Source organism: Saccostrea cucullata, unplaced genomic scaffold, assembly GCF_032062105.1.
Source record: "Saccostrea cucullata isolate Sc308-1 unplaced genomic scaffold, CSIRO_AGI_Scuc_v1 ctg4459, whole genome shotgun sequence".
In the NCBI taxonomy this organism is placed as follows: Eukaryota; Metazoa; Mollusca; class Bivalvia; order Ostreida; family Ostreidae; genus Saccostrea; species Saccostrea cuccullata.
In genome coordinates, this window is record NW_026919108.1 from 56,468 (window position 1) to 78,887 (window position 22,420).

Consider the following 22,420-nt stretch of genomic DNA (forward strand, 5'->3'; position numbering starts at 1 on the left):
TTTTTTAATTTTGCAATCGTATACTCGATAGTGATAAACATTTAAAAATACGAGACATTTTTGTTCCATAAGCCAGTTTCACAAAGGATAAGTTCGTCTCATTTTCTTTGCAAAATTTCATCCGGATTACTCATTCTTAATTTCTTTCTTCTTCTTTTTTAAAATCTTTTTTTTATTTTACATTTTTACGAAAAATGAATTAGTATTTTAACAAGAGGTTAGAACTAAGATACTAAATTAATAAAATACGTATATGAATCAAATTGAAAAAAAAAACAATTACGGATTTGAATAAGAATACTAAAGGAGAACTGTACCATTGAGATCCCTCTCTTACACCAGTTAATTAATTTATCATAGCTAACATTTAATTGCGTTTTTTGAAACCATGTAAAATTAGCTGCACAATGATAATTGTACTTGACGCATTTTTTAATGTGCTATTTATTTATTATGTGCCTTTTATCCTATAACAAGTAGCAGTAACCATTTAACATGGTAAACAAACCATTTACTTTGTAGAACACACCATTTATCTACCATTGACTCTAAAACAAGTAGCGGTGACCATTTAACATATTAAACCGACCTTTTATTATATCGAATGCACCATTCAATTTGTATATTTCACCCTACAACAAGTAACGGCGACCATTTAACATATTAAACCAACCCGTTATTATATCGAATGCACCATTTAATTTGTATACTTCTCCCCATAACAAGAAGCGGCGACCATTTAACATATTAAACCGACCCGTTATTATATTGAATGCACCATTTATTATGTATACTTCACCCTATAAAAGGTAGCGGTGACCATTTAATATATTAAACCGACCCTTTATTATATCGAATGCACCATTTATACACCTATCACCCGATAACAAGGAGTGGTGACCATATTACACATTAAACTAACCCTTTATTATATTAAACACACCATTTATACTGTTTCTTTCACCGTATAACAAGGAGTGGTGACCATTTAACATAAAAAACCGACCCTTTATTATATTGAACGCACCATGTATTATCTGCGCTTCACCCTTTAACAAGGATTGGTGACCCTTTATTATATTGATTCAACCCTTTATTATATAGAACACACCATGTAACATTATGTACCATACCTTAAGGCAGCTATGGCGTTCCATAAATTTTCACTTTAACATTTTTGTTGTAGAACGACCACATTCTTTTAGAAAAGTTTTAATAAAAAAATTATCAGTTTTTACACCTTTCCCACATATATCTTTACGAAACAATCTAATAAGGAAACTAGAGGTATTGTGAGCAATGAGCTCACTAAATTATACCCGCCGCCTCCAATATGGTTATAATGCCAAAGTATACATGCTAAGTTGTGGCCAGGAAGCCCAAAATATGTGTCGGATCAAAAAGTAAAATTGGAGGTGCACAATGGCAATATGTAACTAGGGCTAATTGTAACGGGAACCGTTACAGATGTTCCCCAAACGCTCCCCAACTCCCTTTTGGTAAGCTTCATTAAATAAGACAAACTCTATGCATTCATTTTAGACAGTGTTTTTTTTAATTCCTGGTACCTGATCCTACCTTAATGTTTTAGAGGTGTTTGTTTTACTCCCAATTTATATTATTTCAATGGACTTTGATCGTGTTTGCTTTACACACTGAATTGTCGACGGATTTTCCCGTCCTTTCCCGATCATGATAGGGAACAAATGACAGGTGTGAATGTCGGCAGAAGATGCTCATTCCTCCATGGCACCTGATCCCAGCATATAATTTGATGGTGAATTGCATTTCTTGACAAAGTCATTGAATCAACACTAGAACTTACGAAATGGTGACTTTAGATAAGACTGCTGACATTCTTGTTACAACAACTTGTTTATCAATAATTAACCTCTTTTAATAAATCGTTTATACGTAGAGTATGTTCTCTTGTATCGAATCAACTGAGAAATATGAACCCTGTATGCAGGTGATGATGGTATATTACTCCATAAGTAAGGAGAGTTAACAATCAAAATTTAAAGTCATCACGTTCATCATAAAGCAGGGTTGCTATATTACCATTAACGTGTTTTCAACTAAAATATCAACGAAACAAACTCTGCTGTATTTTTTTTTTATTTTAATCTCACTGGGATCTATCGTATCGACATACGAATGGGTTTATACCCATGAAAGTCATCTTATCATAGAACGGAGACTAAAACTTTACCTTTCCGTACTGTGTAAAGTTTACCGTGGTTCTTGACCCCCGGTCAAAATGCCCTTCTTACTCGGCAAAATTCTTATGCTTGAAGATTGACCTAAATTTGACCTCAAGCGTTTTCTTTAGAACAACAATATGCTTGTTCAAATAACTTATTTCGTAAACGTCACGTTAACAATTTTAATTTAAACATTATTTTATGATGAATAAACATATAATAGGATTGGAAGCAGGCACAACAATATAAAACTCCTCTCCATGATAACGTTTACAATTTTCATTTGCTACCAACTGAATGATATTTTCCACTTACGATTTCGAGATTTGATAATTTTATAATGAAGTGTAGACCAAACAAGCTATACAGGCAATACTTATGGACTTCCTGTGTGTACTATTTGTGTATAGGAATTAGCGTTCTCCATGGTCTGCACGACCGTCAATGCATCGGGGTGCCAAGCATGTAAAATTAAGTCCCTCCCCTTACATGAAAAAACCGTCTGGTTAAATAAATCTCGGCCTTGAAGATAATTAATATATCTGGAAATCAATCAATTCAAATGATCAAACAATTAAATTCAAGTTTTTAAAATTTATTAATTGATAAATGATTGCAGAAATAAACAAGGACGAATACACACACCCTCGCATAGATTGATTAAGGTATTCTGTGTTTTACCACTACAAATTTCAATAATATTGAATAAAAGTTGAGAAACTTGAATAGATTTCTTATAATACAACACACACATATACATAATTATATGTTTATAGTATATATGGTCTACTACATATACATACATGTAGTAGTAAAAGAAAGAAAACTAGAGGTACTGTGTGCAATGAGCTCACTAAATGATACCCCCCCCCCGCCTCCCATATGATGACAATGGCAAAGTCCATGTTTTGCTGTGGCCGGGGAACCCAAAATATGTGTCGGATCAAAAAGTAAAATAGGAGGTGCAAAATGGCAATATTTAATAAAGACTCTGTGAAAGTTTCATTAAATTTCACTCAGTAGTATAAGAGGATTGCGGATAAGAGATGGGTACCCCAAAGCGTAAAAGACAGACGGACGGACGGACATACCGATTACAGTATACCCTCCCACTTTTCAAGCGGGGGGTATAATAAAATCTTTAGAAGTACACATTTTATAAATTTTCACTTTTTTAATAGAACGACCGCATTCTTTTAGAAAAGTTTTAATAATAAATTTATCAGCGTTGACATCTTTCCCACATATATCTTTACGAAACAATCTTATGAGGAAACTAGACGTATTGTGAGCAATGAACTCACTAAATTATACCCCCGCCTCCAATATGCTTGTAATACCAAAGTACATGCTTTGTTGTGGCATGGAAACCCAAAATATGTGTCGGATCAGAAAGTAAAATAAGAGGTGCACAATGGCAATATGTAATAAAGATTCTGTGAAATTTCATTCAGTGGTATAAGAGGAGTTGCAGATAAGAGATGGGTACCCCAACGCGTAACAGACAGATGGACGGACGTACAGACAGCTGGTCGGAAGGACGGATATACCGATTACTATATACCCTCCCGCTTTTCAAGCGGGGGAGTTATAATAAAAAGGTTGTAAAAAATTTCATATCTTCTTTGGCAAATAATAACTTTTGAGTGCCTTTATGAGAAAAAAGGCTAAACGTCCAAAATGTCACGAAATGATTTTTTGTTCTGGCCCCAGAATAATGAAATGGACATGTACATAGACTTAAATCAAATTTTCAATCAGCACCAAAATGTTTATAAATTGTTTATATTTGAAGATACAATGTAACAGCACTTTGGTGGTGCAATATTAAATTGAATTTACATTTACACAAATAAATGCATTTTTGGCAATCTTTAATGGTTATTGCCCTTGGAACACCACTAGGTGGCATCAGTTGTTTTACTGTGTACTTCACCGCAAGGTGGCAGCTTTAATCAAAACAGTGCATGCTAAATGAAATTGAGAAAGACGTTTGATCTACTTTTTTGTTGTAACCCCTGTTGATCCAAGAGTGTTGAAAATTTGGCTACACGGCTATGATTCTAAAGAATCAAAATTTTGTTGGATGGTTTTACTTTTGGGTTCAAAATTCCTTACAGTGGAGCAAGACAATTTAGGCATAGTAAAAATCTTCCATCAGCTATACAGAATATAAATATTCTTCAGCATAAAATTGATATTGAAGTTCACAAAGGGCGTGTGGCCGGCCCATTTACAATTGATAACTTACCTCTTAGCAACCTTCAAATTTCTCCACTTGGGTTGGTGCCTAAACAGAAACATGGTGAATTCAGAGTCATACATCACTTGTCCTACCGAGAGGGGTCATCAATTAATGACGGGATTTCAAAAAGAATATTCTGTGATGACATATCAAACTGTAGATGATGCTGTAGAGCTGATTAAGAGGTTTGGAAGAGGCGTTGTGCTTGCAAAGACTGACATTGAACATGGGTATAAGAATATTCCAATCCACCCATGTGACCATGAGTTATTGGGGTTTGCAGTAGGGAGAAGTATTTATTATGATAAGACATTTAAGTTCAGCATGTAGTCTTTTTGAAAAATTCGAAACTTCCTTGCATTGGGTTGTCAATAATAAGCTAGGCATTGAAGGTTGTGTACATATGTTAGATGATTTTTTACTAGTTGGCCCCCCATGTCTTTCTCTGTGTACAGGTCAGTTAGAGTTATTTTTGAAGTTCATGAAACAGATAGGGTGCCCTTAAAGCAAGAAAAGACTGTGCCTCCTACAACTGTGTTAACATTTCTCGGACTGGAATTGGATGCCAACATGATGGACATCCGTCTACCCACTGATAAGTTGCAAAAATTGCGAGCACAGATTTCACTATACAACCAAAGAAAAAAGATAGCTCTCCATGAGCTTCAATCGTTAGTGGGACTCCTTGGGGCAGTTTACGCTTTATAATCCGCGAAGCGGTTTATAAAAAAGTGTAAACTGTTCCAACCCAGTTTATACCGTATAAAATGGGTAGCTATTAAATTCATTCCTCATAATTTATTTTTCATTCATTTGATGTAAGAAAAAAAGATGATTGTTCCAACAATATGACTTCAGTTTGTACAAAATTTGAACGTAACGTCAGGCGGATTGATACGTTTTTGACGCAAGTCATTGTGACGTAGGCAACCCATTTTATACAACATAAAGTAAATTTTTTATCCAATCAAATACAGCGTTACAACCAGAATTAAATTATTTTGGAATGAAACAAAGAACAGTTTCAATATGTGTTTAAAATTATACAATCCTCAACAACTTTATATGTCATTTTAGTAACATGGGGACAGGGGCCTCTGTTTCAACTGAATGAAGTAAAATTGTAGCAGTTTTTATGCACATTTCAAAGGGCTATATTACTGTGGCGGGCCCGACACAGTCAAAGTTCATCCTTCACAGTTGATTTTAAAAGATACTTGAGTTCCTCAATTTCTACAACATTAATATACATTACAAGACGCACACGGCGGGGGTGACTGGTCGGCAGGGGGAAGCTCACTCCTCCATCGTACCTGCTTCCACCTTGGATGTTTCGGAGGTCCGTGTATGCTCTACTCCAATGTTGTATTGTTTAGTGGACTTTTGAGCTGGAATGCTATTCTTTGTTTTCACATTTTATGGTAAAATAACGGTTTCCTACTATAATTCCTATTTTGACACTACGGAAACTTTTTTCAGTTAATGGATTTCATTGCCGTGTCAATTTAGAATAAACAAATTATCAGATACGATTAAGTATAATTAAGTCTCTCCATGACATACACAGTTTGATATACTGCCAAATGATATTTATCTCGGCGTGCGCGGGGCAGAATATCGCTAAAAAGGAAACAGGGTGTTTCTTTTACCTGTCACTCTTGAATATACTTTCTAACAGATAAATTGCAATTACTGCCAGTTTTACTTTTACAGAAAATATGTTCATTTCACTGCAATAGGATATTTACCTTAATTTGTGTATAGGCCCCGATTTTGCACCATTAATCTACGAAGATGTTGCTTATGAATATACTCGTACACGTTCTTACTATATGAAAGAATTGGTTGGAAGGATCACGGAAAATGTGAATTTTTGTTATACTATTTTTAACAAACTTATAATGTGCACATGTATGTAATTAAACGTAAAAAGGTGTTGAGTTTCATTCTATGTGCTATAATAGAAATCATGTTATTTAATCTTAAAAGCAAGAATATTGTGACCCCGGACAGACTAAACAATATTATGACGTAATAACATCATGACATTCTAAAAAATAACCTTCTACATTTTACACTATGACCAAATGAAAGTACATGTACAACTATTAAAAAGAATCATGTGAATTATATATTTTGCTACCGATTGTTTCAAATGCGGAAATGCAAAATGCCAAATTGATGCAAATGCAATTTTTTTTTGTTTATATCGTCACTATGTTCTCACAGCAGCAGCGTTTGTGAAGCGCTTAACTCTTGCCATGACATTACTAAAGTCTCTGAAAATTTTTGATCAGCCTTTTACAGATAATTGGTTATCTCACAGATTTTTTCGTCTTAAACAGAGTATCTATAAATCAAATGCCGCTTTTGTAATATACACACCAATTCATGGATCGCTTTTTGACTTATTTTTGACAAAATTTTATCGTTAACTGTTTACCGTGGGGATCTGCCTGCTATGTCATTTTTTTTTTTGTCCTTTTCATTGAGTATTACACATGTCTACATCTATACTGTAAATAAACTTTTATTCGCGTGCGACAAATATCCGCGGTCTGCGACCTACTCTAACTCGCACCGAATATATATATATATATATATATATATATATATATATATATACATATATATATATATATATATATATATATATATATATATATATATATATATATATATATATATATATATATATATATATATATATATATATATATATATATATATATATATATATATATATATATCCAAAGTCTCTTTTTGTCAATACAATAAAAAACTTTAAAACACTTTTCGAAATATTTCAACCGTGTTACCGGCCTTCATCAGTCGTGTTTATTTCAATGCATAGCAACTCAACAGTATTATGACGTCACAATGAACATAGAAATTGAGAGGCAACGTCATGCAATAAAATTGCGCCAAAAACATCTGAAAATATTGTGAGAGCAAAAATTGTACTTGTGTATCAAAATCTTTATCATACAGAATAAAATACTAGAATACGGGGTATATTAAAAAGATGATTTTAAAGTATATATAAAAGTATATCTGTAAAAATAAGTATCACAATGTTCATAAAGTTCATAAATCCAATTTAAAGACAGAAGTGTTCTCTTTTGTTAATACAAAATGGTATATAAGTGTTCAACTTTTTCTTCCAAAGATTTTCTCAATATTTGCGGTAAATGTCATTCTTATACAGTTTTTCAATGCCTATTATATTATAATCTTCTACTGTATGTACACCTGAATTAAAATGAGTAGCCACAGGGTCATTTGTTTCCCTTCTAATTAAAGACATGTTTTGAATTTGTCTTTAATTAGAAGGGAAACAAATGACCCGTAAAAGGCCGGTAACACGGTTGAAATATTTCGAAAAGTGTTTTAAAGTTTTTTATTTTATATATATATATATATATATATATATATATATATATATATATATATATATATATATATATATATATATATGTGTGTGTGTGTGTGTGTGAGTGTGTGTGTGTGTGTGTGTGTGTGTGTGTGTGTGTGTGTGTGTGTGTGTGTGTGTGTGTGTGTGTGTGTGTGTGAGGTGTGTGTGTGTGTGTGTGTGTGTGTGTGTGTGTGTGTGTGTGTGTGTGTGTGTGTGTGTGTGTGTGTGTGTGTAAGACTCCAAAGTGCGATGGTGATGCCAAAGTCCGATGGTCACGCCAATGCCCGATGGCGCGTTTCCTATGAGACACGTTGCGCTAAAGTGCGATGGAATGACACGCCAAAGTCCAATGGTGCTGATGAACAATCAACGTTTATGACGTCACAGTAATCCGATGTCAATCCTGGACGCCGTTGTCTTGCATTCAAAAGCCGTAATTTCTGAATTCGTCCTCGAATACAATTTTATTGATTTTGCTAATTGCTTGCACTTTCCAGGAATATTAGGGTTAATGCTAGCACTACACTCGATTGATAAGTTTAGTCATTGTATTGCACAACCCGAGAGATTTAAGGTTAGTCCTAGCACACCATAGTCGAGTGATTAAGTTAGTTTTGCACCATCCCAAGATATCTAGGTTATTGTTAATATACACTTTTTAGCGTTTAGGGCTAATCTCGCACCTGTCTGAGAGATAAGGGCTAGTTTTTGCATTTTTGCATTTATCTATACTTATTTTTAAGACCTTCGCATGGCGCGGCATTGAGGTTTGGCGCAGTGGTACTATGACGTCATAAACGTTAATTGTTTTCCTCACCATCGGATTTTGGTGTGTCGAACCATCGGGGTTTGGCGCAGACCATCGGACTTTGGCGTGACTTTGGAGTCCCATCGCACTTTGGAGTCCTACATATATATTTATTTATTTATTTATTTTGGCAATTTTACAAAATGTTGTATTAGGAGAGGACAATCTAAGTTCCTGAACTTGTGTCCGATCCTTTTGACATTGTTCAATAAAATATGTTCAATTCAATTCAATAACAGTCTCGGTTTTACCAAAGACATCAATTGGAGATAAAGTGGGAAAAGTGAGCTGGTCTTAGTTTTATGGTCCGCGTGATCTGTGGATTGTGTGGATTTTCTGTGGATCTGTGGATTTTTTTTCACTGTCACGTTTTGCTAGTATTTGCTATTTAATTACTATTTAATTACTATTTAATTAAAATGAGTTTGTAAATTAAAGTTTTATTTTCAAATCTGAAAAATATCTGAATTCAAATTTAATTATTTAATTGAGTTTATAGGAATGCATTATAAACTAAGCACAAAATATTTAGTCAACAACATGAATTCTTTAAGAGTTATCTTAAATTAATTCTTTCATTATGCTTATTTCCTCATTGCAGTTTAAGTACTTAATAATAATACATATTTTTACGAGCAATGACATTTTGAAAACTTTCTCTTCAATATACAAATAAATGTCTAGGCTTAATATAGAAAATAAATCCACATTTTTTTTCATTAAGGGTGAAATGGTCAACGCGGATTTAAATTCTCTTGCAGATTTATGTTTCTTCATAATTATCATCAAGGGTATCTTATTCTAGATGGCTATTAAATACAAAAAGCATATACGACATATAATGCAGTAAATATTTAAGCGAGGTTTAACCGGATGCCAAAAGTCAGACTACGCATGCGCGAGAATGCTAGAGAGTTCACCCTTTGGACAACTTGCCGGTAGAATAATTCGCCCCACTCGAAATAGAATATGCCTTTCATTGGCAAATCTCGCTTTTAAATTTGCATATCGTATTTATATATTCATTGGCGGATGCTATTATGCATAATTATATTTTATGTACAAACTAAATATTGATTCTATGGCGCAAGCATTTTAAAAAAGAACTTGTAGTATATAGATACATATTGTAACTTAACAACTTGAATAAAAAACTTCATTCAACGACTTGTCCTAGGTTTTAAAAGAACAAGTCTTCACCGATATTAGTTTTGTGCATCAAGGTTGGTAATATAATTTGAATGATATACAGCAATCCAAGTAAAGCTTGATACCGGCCTGTTGCAACGGTTTTCCATGTGGGGGAGGGGGTCTCCGAAAAAAAATCTGCGTACTACAGAGCTGTGCTACACGTGTGTTATTAGATCTATTTTTCTTATGGTAGATTTCTTCCATACAAATCCAGAACAGATGTCAAGTCGCAGCCGTTTTGGGTGCGTTACATGTATCAACATAGTCCGATTTTTTTTTAAATGACAAAACTATAGGCCAATCGGAGATAAAATTTAACAAGTTTGTTATGAAAATATTATCAGTCAAAGTAGGCAGATCATTGTAGAAAATATGAACGAATCTACATGAATATTCAGAAACTTAAAAATTGTCTTTAATTGAATATCGGTTAGAAACGCATGCGTATGGTCCACGTATTGCAGTCCCTTTTTTAAATGACAGCAACTTGTTATTTACTTTAAAGGAGATACGGTTCTGTCCAATTTTAAGAGAACTTAAAAAACATTTAAAACTTATCTCATCGACACCGAAAGTTTGTTCTATTTACCTATGCGAACTTTGAAATAAGAAAAACAGTCGTCCGTGGTTGGAATGGGTCCCCCAATCCAACCAAGGAAGATTGTCGTACTTATTCAAAAGTTCACATATGTAAGTAGAACAAATAAACCTTCGCTGTCGATGAGATAAATTTTAAACGTTATAAAGTTCTCTACATACATAAACACGCATACATGTAAAAATATCGCTATGTAGTCATTTTTTGTGCTAAAATTTTTAAGCACCAAATTTGACACGAATTAAAAAAAAATAAAATGTCAAATATTCGGGGACACCCCGTCCCTTCCTCGGGACAAAGAAAAAGATTACGAAGTCAGAACAACAAAGGAAAAAAGAAATTATCAGAATATCTTCTTTGGAAAAGGGAAATGTCGGATTACCACTTGTAGTATATATAACATTTGTTTAACGTTTGTGTTTATTTATGATACTGAGCTTTACTAATTTATTCAATTGTGATAGCCTGCTTTGCTTGCGAAGAGTTGTAAACCAGTAATAAAATTCAGAAGGAGTTATGGTTTTTGCCCTTTGATTGATATGCAAGAGATTTTTACATCCATTTTTCTCTTTTTATCCATTCTGGCAAAACTTCAATGTCTTCTCTACACTAAACATACTTCTATAGAGGTCTAATATATTCTTTAAATCTTCAAGATCAGGCTTCTATTTTTGCCATTTTGAAATAATTGATTGAAGTTTTAGACTATCTCGGTACATTATCTAGTAGGATATGGAATTAAATTATGTAAATGAATTAGTTTTTTTTTCTTCCAAGATACATTTTGTCACAAGTCATTTACTCAGTATACGTACACGTGCCCTTGTCACACACACTAAGAAAAGCATTTTTATTGTAATGTCCTATATTTTACCTCAGGTTTTGATATTAAGAATGGACATTTAATATGTACTCAAATGTGAATGCCAAAAGTGACCACATGGAAGATTGAACGTCCAAATATGTTAAAGAGCTCATGCATGCTTTCATGGTGTGGTGTCGGTGAGGGTAAAAGCTTCTATTTTTTATGTTTTGTTCAGAAATTTTACTTGAAAAAGACGCGATAGGTTTATCTAAATGTCAATTTTTTATGATAAACGTGATGACTTTAACTTTTCAATCATCAACTTCCCTTACTTACTCAGCAATATACCTTCGTTGACTGTATACGGGGTATATATATCTCAGTTTATTCGATACGCAAGAGCATGCTGTACGTATGCGCAATATTTAAATAGAGGTAAATTATTGACAGACAAAATGCTGAAAAAAGAATATCAAAAGTCAATTTAAAAATTAGTCAAATACTGTCTAACTTTCTTACACTGATTGTCAGACCATTATATTTGAATTGTGGACGGATTTTCTAGCTGTTATTTCCCGATCGTGACAAGAAACATTAGGGCGGATGTGACTGGTAGGCAAAGGATGCTCCCTCCTCCATGGCACCTGATCCCACCTCTTATTTTTCTTTTAATTCTTTTAATTTTTACCTGACATGAAAACGTAATATATTTTATGTTATTTAATTGGATGGGATACATTTACGATTTGATTTTAATTTCAATAGAGAATATGTAGAAGGAGAAATAAGGATCAGTCCACAGAAAGAACGTTATATTCTTTTGTCGTTTTACCTTAAGCTTGTAAAGCTCTTTATCTACACTATATTCTCTTTTGTTGTTACCGTAAATCTGGAAATATTTGCTGAAGATTATTTTTTAGCAAATTTGCGAGTTCATTGCATTTGCAAAAATATTTTTCTTAAAAATAAATCACCAATAAGAAAATGTTAACAAAGCAGTGGTCATTCGCAAAATTTTGAAACGTAAAAATTAATCAACAGCATTTTGACCCGAATTCGCAAAATAAAATCGACGTAAAAATTTCCAGATTTACGGTATACCTTTTAAGATTTCTTATCTACCCTTTGAAAAAATATTAAGAATAACCCCATATGCATTTTTTCTTACATTACCAATTTTTATCAATACATAAGACTGGGTTTCTCAAAATCTCCAAAATATATAATAAGGTAGCTGCTCTCAAAATAACACGATAATTTGTTTTGCATCGTTTACTGAATACAGGGAAATTTTCGCCCCAATCGCCCTACCTTTTGCCCTAACCTAGGTTGGGCTAACTTAGAAAGGGGCACAATTAAAGAATACACTATAATTTCTTTCAAAAAACAGTGACTTGGTGAATTTAAAACGGGATCAAATTGTTGTGAAGGGTGAAAGGGCGAAAACAAAGCTGGGCGAAAATAACACTGTGTACCGCATTATTTTTAAAGAATCTCGAATGTATTTGCAAAACAAGTATCATTTATTTACTGACTAAAGATGTCTTCAAAACCGAATGTAAAGATAACTTAATTTAGCGCCTTTTGACGTCAGCGAAAAACGGTCTTTTTAAACAGACTATATTAACAGTTCATGGACCGACAGTCGGAGAAAACAGTCGAACTGTTTGACTTTTTAAAGTAAGAAATTATATAGGGACTGTTTAGTAGGGGAACAACAATATCATTGTGTAGAAACAGACTATGTAGCTAGGGTAAAGCTCCTACGCTTCAAATATCCATGAATAAATATCGGTGAATACTAATGAGAAACCTTACTTTATTTTGCACCAATTTGTTTTGCAGCATCAGTTTTTCTTGATCAGAAGGAGACTACATTTAACTCTGCGTAATTAACCAGAAAATGCGTGACGAAGTTTTGCCGTAGATTAGGGTAAAGTCTTAGAACTGTTTCTTTACGATTAGGTTAGGGTAAAGTTTTTTCGAGACAAGGGTAAAGTTATTTATTATACAAACTAAATGTACACAGAACAACTGCTTCATACAATTAATAAAGTTGAGAAAGGCTTTCTGGAATATTCAAATACAAATACTGTTACTTTTTAAGGTAGTATTTTTTAACCTGCATAGAAATCATGGAAGCAAAATTAATCGTCTAACGTACTTAACATGTATCTCTATTTTAAAAAGGTTATATAACAGTAATTGTATATAAATAAAACATTTTTTAGACATTGTATTATGATGGGCAAAGCTGTATCAATATCCACAAAAATGGTTTTGAGTTTGTTTTATTTTTTCTATTTGTTTTTTTTTTGTTTGACGACGTATTGTCAATTAACAATGGTAGTTTCCATTCTAATACCGATACGGTACGGTTGGCAGGGGATGCTCACTCCTTCATGGCACCTGATCCCACCTTCGATCATGTTTTGGAGGTCCGTGTTTGCTCTGCTCCTATTTTGTAATTGTTTTATGAACTTTTGTTCTTAAATACTGTTCGTTCTCTCCATATGTTTTATTGACAAATGTGATGTCATTAAGTAGTCGAAGTCAATACCTCGGCTTCCCTTAAAAAACTTTTTATTCGAATAGTTCTTAATTTATTTAAAGATTTAATACTACTGATTTTATTTGTGCTATTCTAAATACTTTTATGCAACTTTAAAGGTGCTTAGACACACATTTGATGTTAATGTTTTCTCCAATTTTCGGCATATTATTGTGACTGATATGCGACAACAAACCATCGGGGTTTCGCGCAGACCATCGGACTGGCGGCATCATCGGATTTTGGAGTTTTACCTATGTTACTATAGCATTTCACACGGAAATATAACTTCAGAAACTTACTCTATAAATCTGGAAATTATTGAAACTAGGAATTTCGGGATGCGTTTATAATTGATACATCCTTGCAAAGCAAATTTTATCCTTAATACATGTACTTATGAGAAGTGAAAAAAAATTTGTGTTTTAATAAAATATATTCAAACTTCAGTCCAGAAAAATTATAGTATAGAAATTTGGGAAAGCAAAACCAACTCAACAGTATTATCAGTCCGTACTCAGTAATGTGTACAGAGTTGAACACGGTAAAACGTCGACATTAACAAAATGTTCGTCCTCTGTTTAAAAACAAAAACTTTTCACAGGTGTTCAACTTGTCAAAGAAACACCTTTAAAGAAACACCTTACAAACAGAAATTTTAAGAATCAGAACCCCGAATATAGATTTATTTTCTCTCTCTCGAAGAAATGCTTTGCCAGTTACCTCAGTAGATACAGCAATGATACTTTTTCGCATCGTTTCCCGATCATAGATCCAGTGTAAGAATACTACAAAAACCCCATTTCTGGCCGTTATGCACACGTCAATACAATAAATAAATGAATACCTCCCCCCCCCCTTTCTTTATAATTTTTAAATAAATGATCTGTAGATGTTTGAAAATATTTTCGCTGTTCTAAATCAAAAGAGTATTGTTTTTCCTACTTATTTTGTTATATTATGTCCATAAATAGGATCATGAACTAACTGCAAGAAGTAGTAATTCGTTATTGCTCTCGGTTCATTTTAAAACCAGAATTTTTCCGTTTCATGATGTTTGGTGAAATGACTTTACGAAAAGGCCCAGAGTGTGTGTCGAGTCTGCTTGAAATGAAAAAGGTAGGGTAACGAACAGTGATCTGTCACTGAAAAGTACAAACAATATAAATCTATGGACGGGGTATAAAACACAGACCCCTGGCAATTACAGAAGTAGGATCAGTTGCCTAGAATGAGTAAACATCCCCAGAAATAGGATGTTTTAAGTCCTGAAACAAGGAAAATTATATTTTACACGTACTTTACCCTAGTCACCAAAGAAGCTCAGAATATCTCTACCTTAGTCAAAAATTTATTTTACCCTAATCATGCTCAAATTTTGGTAAAAATATATATATTCACATAGGAAGCGAAAAAGCGCGAACACAAAAAACATGACATTAAATTTTTGAAAACCAAGAGAGTTAAACTATTGAATATAGTCTGTTCCCTATTTATTTGACCCTGTTATTTCAGGTAAGAGAAGGCATTCTCTTTATTGTGAACAAAACACACAAGATGAAATGCTCCCATTAAGCTTGACTTAATGGTAGCTTATAGGTGCTTAATGGTGGCTTAAAGGCCGCCCTTAAACAACCATTAAGCCACCATTAGGCACCGTAGCCACCAGTAACTTTGATTAAGTAACTATTAAGCAACTATTAAGCCAAATTTCTAACTTAATGGTAGCTTAATGGTATCTTAATGGTTACTTAATGGTGACTTACAGGTTCTTAATGGTTACTTTTAAACCACCATTAAGTCACCATTAAGTCACAATACGCAGTCGATTATATTGTTTATATTGGTGAAAAATTATTTTTATAGTGATTTGTTATCATTATTATAAATGTAGAGTTCGTTTTATCTTGATTTTGTAAAAATAATAATAAAAAAACGAAATTCAAAATCAAAAAAAAAATCGCCACAGTGGGGCGCGACCCATGTACCAAGTTTCGTAGGCCAACGCCATATCACAGGCGCATGACGTTTTCAACCTTTCAATTTATAAATAAACATTTTCCCGACTAGAATAATAAAGAAGGTGTCTCACGGAGCCATCTTGGATTTTTTCAGGTTAGCTACCTCGCCTGGAATTTTTAGTCTACAGTATGTTTAAAATAAACAGATACAACCCTTTCCTTGGAGTACTTACCTTAACTATGTCTCAACTTTCGGGCAATCCAACTCAAACCACATTAAACCCTCTGGGGCTCCTTTAAAAATATCGCTTCATACTCAGTCTACTGCTACCGACTCGGTAAAAACTTAGAAAAGGGAGGCCGGAAGTTGATGTTATTATGTAAATTTTTATTTATAAATAGAAAGGTTAAAAAACGTCAAGCGCCTGTGAATAAATGCGGAAAATATTAAATATTTAAACTTTTTTTCAAAAATTTGGACTTGGGTTTTTACTAGAATTTTGTTGATCATTTCCAAACATCTTGAATTGGTTTATTAATCAAAATATAAACAAATTTATTTTGGATCTTATTACATTAATATATATATTTCTACACGGAGTTCGGATTTTAGTTTGATGTAGTGTGATTGAGTTCTTCGCTCTGTTAGTGTTATTCCGAAATTTTCGAAATGTAAGCACTAAATGATCATGATTGAAGAAAAATGAATTTAAACAGCAAACACAAAAAGTCTATCATCGAAGAAAAGAGGAAAAAACAGATTCTACTATTATTTTTAATATACTGCGGATATTAACGGTTTCTGTCTACAAATTCAGTGACAATCCTCGCATAGGAGTTACCTGGTTAATTACGTTTACAAAAACTTTTATTAGAATATCATATTCAGTTTCAATTCTTTTGTATCATAATGGGTATCAAAATAATTGACTTTTTACGAGGAATCATAATTTTTGATTTGTTATTTGCTTTTGTTAAATTTATTTTTTTTTTTCAAATAATTGATTATTAAAATCTGTCAGTGTACGTTGTGTGTATAGTTTCCGTCGTTAGCCTACCGGGACGGACACCTAATTAAGGTCTATTGTCTGACCAGCCGGTTTACTGTACACGGATGATCTGTTAATCCTACCCCGTTTCTTAATGTGTATAAATCTGGTCGGATGTCATGTTTAATCTGATCGGCTGTTCTGAAAATCAATTTTGAAATAACAATAATTGAAGACCGACTACATTTTGACAGATACTTACCGCTGCATTTATATAAAAAAAAATAATAATTAATTAATTAAAATTATTCATGATGTAAAATCCATTAAAAAAGTTTTTCATGGTAAAAGTCAATTTTTGAAAACTAGACATTTGTATACCAGTAGCCCCCCCCCCCCCCCCAAAAAAAGGACATTTTTTTTTCATGAGATCATATATTTATATTCCTGTGAATTCTGTAGCGGAATGTTTCTTTTACATATGAAATAAAATAATTACCATTTTAATAAAGTAGTATATATTTTTTGTTTCGGACAGACAGAATTCTAAAAACAAATTGATTTTTGGTATTGTACAATTAAGATATTTCACAAGGACTTGCTCACGGTGTGTAATAATTATTTATTTTTAAAAATCATATACACTAAAAATAAAAAAAACACATTAAAAAAGTTAATTTAAAAATAAAAATAATATACAGTTCTGATACATGATGTCTTGTTTTATTAACACTGTAAATGATTTTAAGAAAAAATTAGACATCTCAGCAAGCCCCTGTAGCTATTAGCTACACTTCGTTCCCAGTGATCAAGTTTATGCATGTTGACAAGCTCAGAAATTATGATCGAGAACAGAATTATGAGATGAATAGATTTTGTACGTAAATGATATTAAAATAACTAAAAGCTATAGTTCAAAGATTCTATCAATACCAATGCTGAAGCAGCCTATATGTCATTCCTATAAACGATAACTCATAAATCGGCACTAAGTTGGTCATTTTTCACACCTGAGTTACCTGTCCTGAAACACAACATAGGAAAAGTCAATTATGAATGATTAAACTTTTTAATGATGTAATTAAAACTATGCATAAATTATTATCTTTTTTGATAATTTCATGTACCTAAAAATTCATTTATACAATGTTTTTTACCATATGTGCAACTTGAAAAATTAGTTAATGCGCCATGCGGTCGACTAATGACAGTTATGTATAAAATATATGTGAAAAAAAAATCCTTATTGTGAGTTTCTATACCCCTTGCAAATGATCGGAGATAAAAAAAAAACACAATTGGATAAAAATTACTTTCAACATAAATCAAGGAGATCCAATATATACTTTGTTGTACGTAATTACACTAAACTTCTTTGATTTTAAGGTTATTAGCTGAATGAAGGGAAAATGTCCGTCTAAAGTTGATCGATTTTTAAAATAGGATGATGATTTATCATGATTTATCAGAATTTTCTGATTTAATTTTTGCTATATCATTAGATACCCCATTTACTTGAAAAAAAGTATAAATACCTCCTGGTTTTAATTATATTTCCCCGTCATGTGATATAAAATATTACAACTATCAAGGGGTATTACACAGCGGAAGTTTGTTTGGAGTCGTGGAAAGTAAAAAAAAAAGTTCCCACTTGAGAGATAGACATTTAAAGCAAGTGATGACATCTTGGTCCCATCATTACACAATAACATCAGACGAATATGGTAAGTTGGCTTTGCTGAAGTTTCGAACTTCAAATATAGTTTACATACTTTATATTATTACCAATTGATTTTACATAATCTAGTTTTTAATTTGTTTTCATTAAATATCTGTATTTTTGAAGGTGTTTAAGATTTTACTGATCGTTGCGTTGTCGGCGTGTGTTTGCTATGGCACCCTGTCTGATGTCTTTCTGGATGAGGAATGGGAGGATTTCAAACGTGTCCATGGAAAGGTCTACTCTCAGCTAGAGGAACCAGAAAGGTTCGAGGATATCAATCTTTGTTAGGTTTCTTTCACATAGAAAAACAGTAATGATGCTATTCTTATTGGAATATCGTTATTTTTCATTTTCTGATGTTCAGTTTCTTAATTTCAGGCATTTTTCATTTATTTTTGCTGTGTTGAAACTTTTATTTTTCTTAGAAAGTTGATTTGGAAACAGAACCTTGATTTCATCAATAAACACAACATAGAGGCTGACTTGGGACACCATAGCTATCGGCTGGGAATGAATAAATATGGTGATATGGTAAGAAGTATTTTTGTTTTTGACTCGTTTACATCCAAAAGTACATTTTGTAGGATATATAAACTTTGAATAGTAATACATATATATTTTTATAAACTGTAAAGATTTTTCATTAATACACAGCAAGATTGCAACTTTTCCTCAGTATTAAGAATAAAAGTAAAATTTGTGAAAGTGCAAGGATGTGGCAATCAAACCCAGCAAAAAATCTGAAGATTCAATAACTTTAAGATGAAATAAGATTTTTAATATTTTTGTGTGAAATGCTATTAGAATATATAAGTAGTGATATTATACAGAAAATATTAACTTCAAATCTGTGTCCATACACCTTTAACGTGTAAACTATTTCTAAGAGAAATAATGAGTACTTCACTATCTATGACAAAAAATATTTATATTGCATTACTGAAAAATTCATTACAGAGACATACAAAACCAACTGAACTTCACTTGAATTCAACATGCACAACTTTAAATTCACATGAAATTCACGAAAAAATTACGGGAAATCTTTGCGATAATCAATTTTACAAAAAATGTACTTCTCATGTTATTTACACTTTAAGTGCACTCTAGAGTTGAATTCACGTAAAGGAATTTGAAAATTTTTTTCATGTAAAATATAAATAAAAAATCCCATTAGGCACGTCTCATTAGTATGCGTCTAACATAAGTATATGAAAAAAAACTGTTACAAAGTCCAAATCTTGTTTGATAAAGATCGCTACAAGGAACATCCACGTATCGATATTTCCTTAAACAATATATTGATACTTTGACAAATTTCAAATGCTTCAAAAACAGGTTCATTACATTACTTTATCAATATCTTAATTTACTATAATGAAGTCTTAAAAAATGCAAAGTTCAATATGATTTTGCTAAAAATACTGTGAAGTACTGACATAAAGTGTGTTCAATTTTTTTCATTAACACTGTACTATAGTAATATTACTTTTTTTCCTTTCCAAAGATTTGCATATACAAGTAATCCAAACGTGGTTTCAAAAAACTTTCTCGAGTTTCTAATTGATAATATCTATGTCGGTTTCAGAGATAAAGTTTTCTATTAGTAAGCTAGAATTCCTATGATAATAAATGGGTTCCGTTAATATCAGTTTTTTTTTATCATGATTAAATGATGCAGATTTTATAAATAGTATAAATGAGTAAAAGAAAACACTCATATTTCCATAAAAATGATTGATTTCAAATACTTTTTAGCCAAAAAATTGTCTTTATTATTTAGGATAAATCCTTCTCTGAGAGAAAAAAAAAGGAAATTTCGCTTTTGTGTAATTTCCCATATCGAGGAAATCCTACTGTAGGGTAAAGATTCCCTTGGGAAAGCTATCTATTGGGAAAACCATTCCCTACAACGCCGGTAATAATGGAGGAGATTTTGGGGAAAAACAACGGATGAACACAAATACTACAGATATTTACATGCACTGATCTAGATTGGGAGGGGGTGGTGTTCAGGGAATTTCCAGAGTCATTAAATTAACGTACTTACCCAAGCAAAAGCCTCGAATTCCCAGAGTTAATAAATGTATATACTTCATCAAGCAAAAGTGACCTTGGACCCCCTCGTAAACAGACCCAACCTTTGAAAACACAGATATATGTGTAAATTGTATTAAATTTCAAAGGTATGGAGCTCTAAAAGTCAACGACCCCCCACACTCCCCCCGGAAATAGAGTTTCACAATTGGAAGAATGAGTTTAGTTATATTTAGGGGGGAGGGGCTTTTTTGGCTTGTTAAGATATTTATTTGTTTGAATTTTTATTTTGACTGGGTGGACCCCCTCCCTTGGAAAAAAATTCTAGATCCGCACTTTTAAACCATACCAAGAACAGAATTTAAATATACTTTACCTTTATCATTCAACAAGAATGAATCTTATTTTGTATTAATTCAGACGAGTGAAGAAGTGTCAGCCATTTTGAATGGTGCCAGAGGTTTTAGTTTCATGAATGGCAGCACTTTTCTACCACCAAACAACATGAAGGTCCCAGACACTGTAGATTGGAGAACAAAGGGCTATGTCACTCCTGTAAAAGATCAGGTTTGTTACTGCGGAATTTGTATTTAATGAATATTTTTCACCTGGAACATCTTTCAATTTTGAAAATGGAGAGATGTTTTCAATGCAACAAACTTCAATGCTTTCTGTGGCTTGTTGTACATATAACAATCGGCATATATCGAGTATTTTAGTTTTACGTTTTTACAATAAAATTACTACATGTTATTGTTTTAATTTTTATCTTTAATTTTGATGTCTTTGTAGAAAAAGGATAATGCAACAAAGAATTTGTTTTGTAGAAAAAACTTTATCTTAGATATTATAATATTTTTAAAAGCTCTATACGAATACCAATGTAACTATAATTTTGAGAGAAAAAATTATTTATTTCCTTGTCTGCAGGGTAGATGTGGATCCTGTTGGGCTTTTTCTTCCACTGGTGGGTTAGAGGGGCAGCACTTTCGTAAAACAGGAAAACTAGTTTCTCTGTCCGAGCAAAATCTTATAGATTGTAGCAAAGGTACCACATGAATAAAATATTAAGTTATTATAATATAAAAAAAAAAATGAAAAAAAAGTAATGATGCAAAAATTAAGATGCATAATCTTCTTCCAGTTATCTTTTGGATTAAACAAAAATGACTTACGTTTTCATAATTCAGAGAACATGGGATGCCACGGAGGACTTCAGTCTAACGCTTACAACTTCATAAAAAACAACGGTGGAATAGACACTGAGGAATCTTACCCATACCAAGGAACGGTATGTATTCAACGATGGAAAAGCGAAACAATTTGTTATATAACCCGAGCTTACTTAACCAGAAGCTTAGATATGCTAATCTGGGCCTTCTTCAAGATCTGTTTGGTTGCGTGTCCTTTGTCATGCTTGGTTGGCACTGGAAGGGGTATCAAAAACAAGACTTTACTTACATAAAAAATAACAGAAGAATATTCTTTCGAAAATTGATATCGAGAACAGCGACATGATTAAAAATTGTCTAAAACTATATAAAGCAACTACATGCAATAGCATTTCAAGTTGTTCATTATAAAATGAATACCGTATATCCGGGTTTTTTTTCGCGATTATCTATATTTCGCATTTTTTGCGATCATTTTTGATCCGCAAAATATAAAACAGAAATTATGTCAGCTATAATGTGACATAAAATCATTGCCATTTTAAACAAAAAAATCTTTATTCGTAAAAAATAACTTACGCAAAATATAAACTATACAAATCTACACCTTTTTCGCAAAATTTCCAACACGGAAAAAAACCGGATATACGGTAGTAAACAAATCAATAAGGGTTAATAAAATAGAGTAGACATTGTTAGAAAACTGTATAAAAAGTGAGGC

The 22,420-nt window shown here is 32.5% G+C and overlaps 1 protein-coding gene across 1 annotated transcript; it reads left to right on the top strand.

Moving 5' to 3' along the window:
* Positions 1 to 18,399: 18,399 nt before the first annotated feature.
* On the top strand, positions 18,400 to 22,007 carry LOC134279722 (cathepsin K-like). The gene is made up of 6 exons (XM_062762144.1): positions 18,400 to 18,491; positions 18,614 to 18,753; positions 18,916 to 19,021; positions 20,948 to 21,094; positions 21,458 to 21,575; positions 21,718 to 22,007. The coding sequence occupies exons 1-6, from the start codon at positions 18,489 to 18,491 to the stop codon at positions 21,990 to 21,992; spliced, it is 789 nt and encodes a 262-aa protein (XP_062618128.1). The 5' UTR covers positions 18,400 to 18,488; the 3' UTR covers positions 21,993 to 22,007.
* The last annotated feature ends 413 nt before the right edge of the window (positions 22,008 to 22,420 follow it).

Coding starts and splice junctions, on each gene's coding strand:
- LOC134279722 (XM_062762144.1), top strand. Junction 18,754..18,915: donor CAGCTAGAGGAACCAGAAAG/GTTCGAGGATAT, acceptor TATTTTTCTTAG/AAAGTTGATTTGGAAACAGA. Junction 19,022..20,947: donor TGAATAAATATGGTGATATG/GTAAGAAGTATT, acceptor GTATTAATTCAG/ACGAGTGAAGAAGTGTCAGC.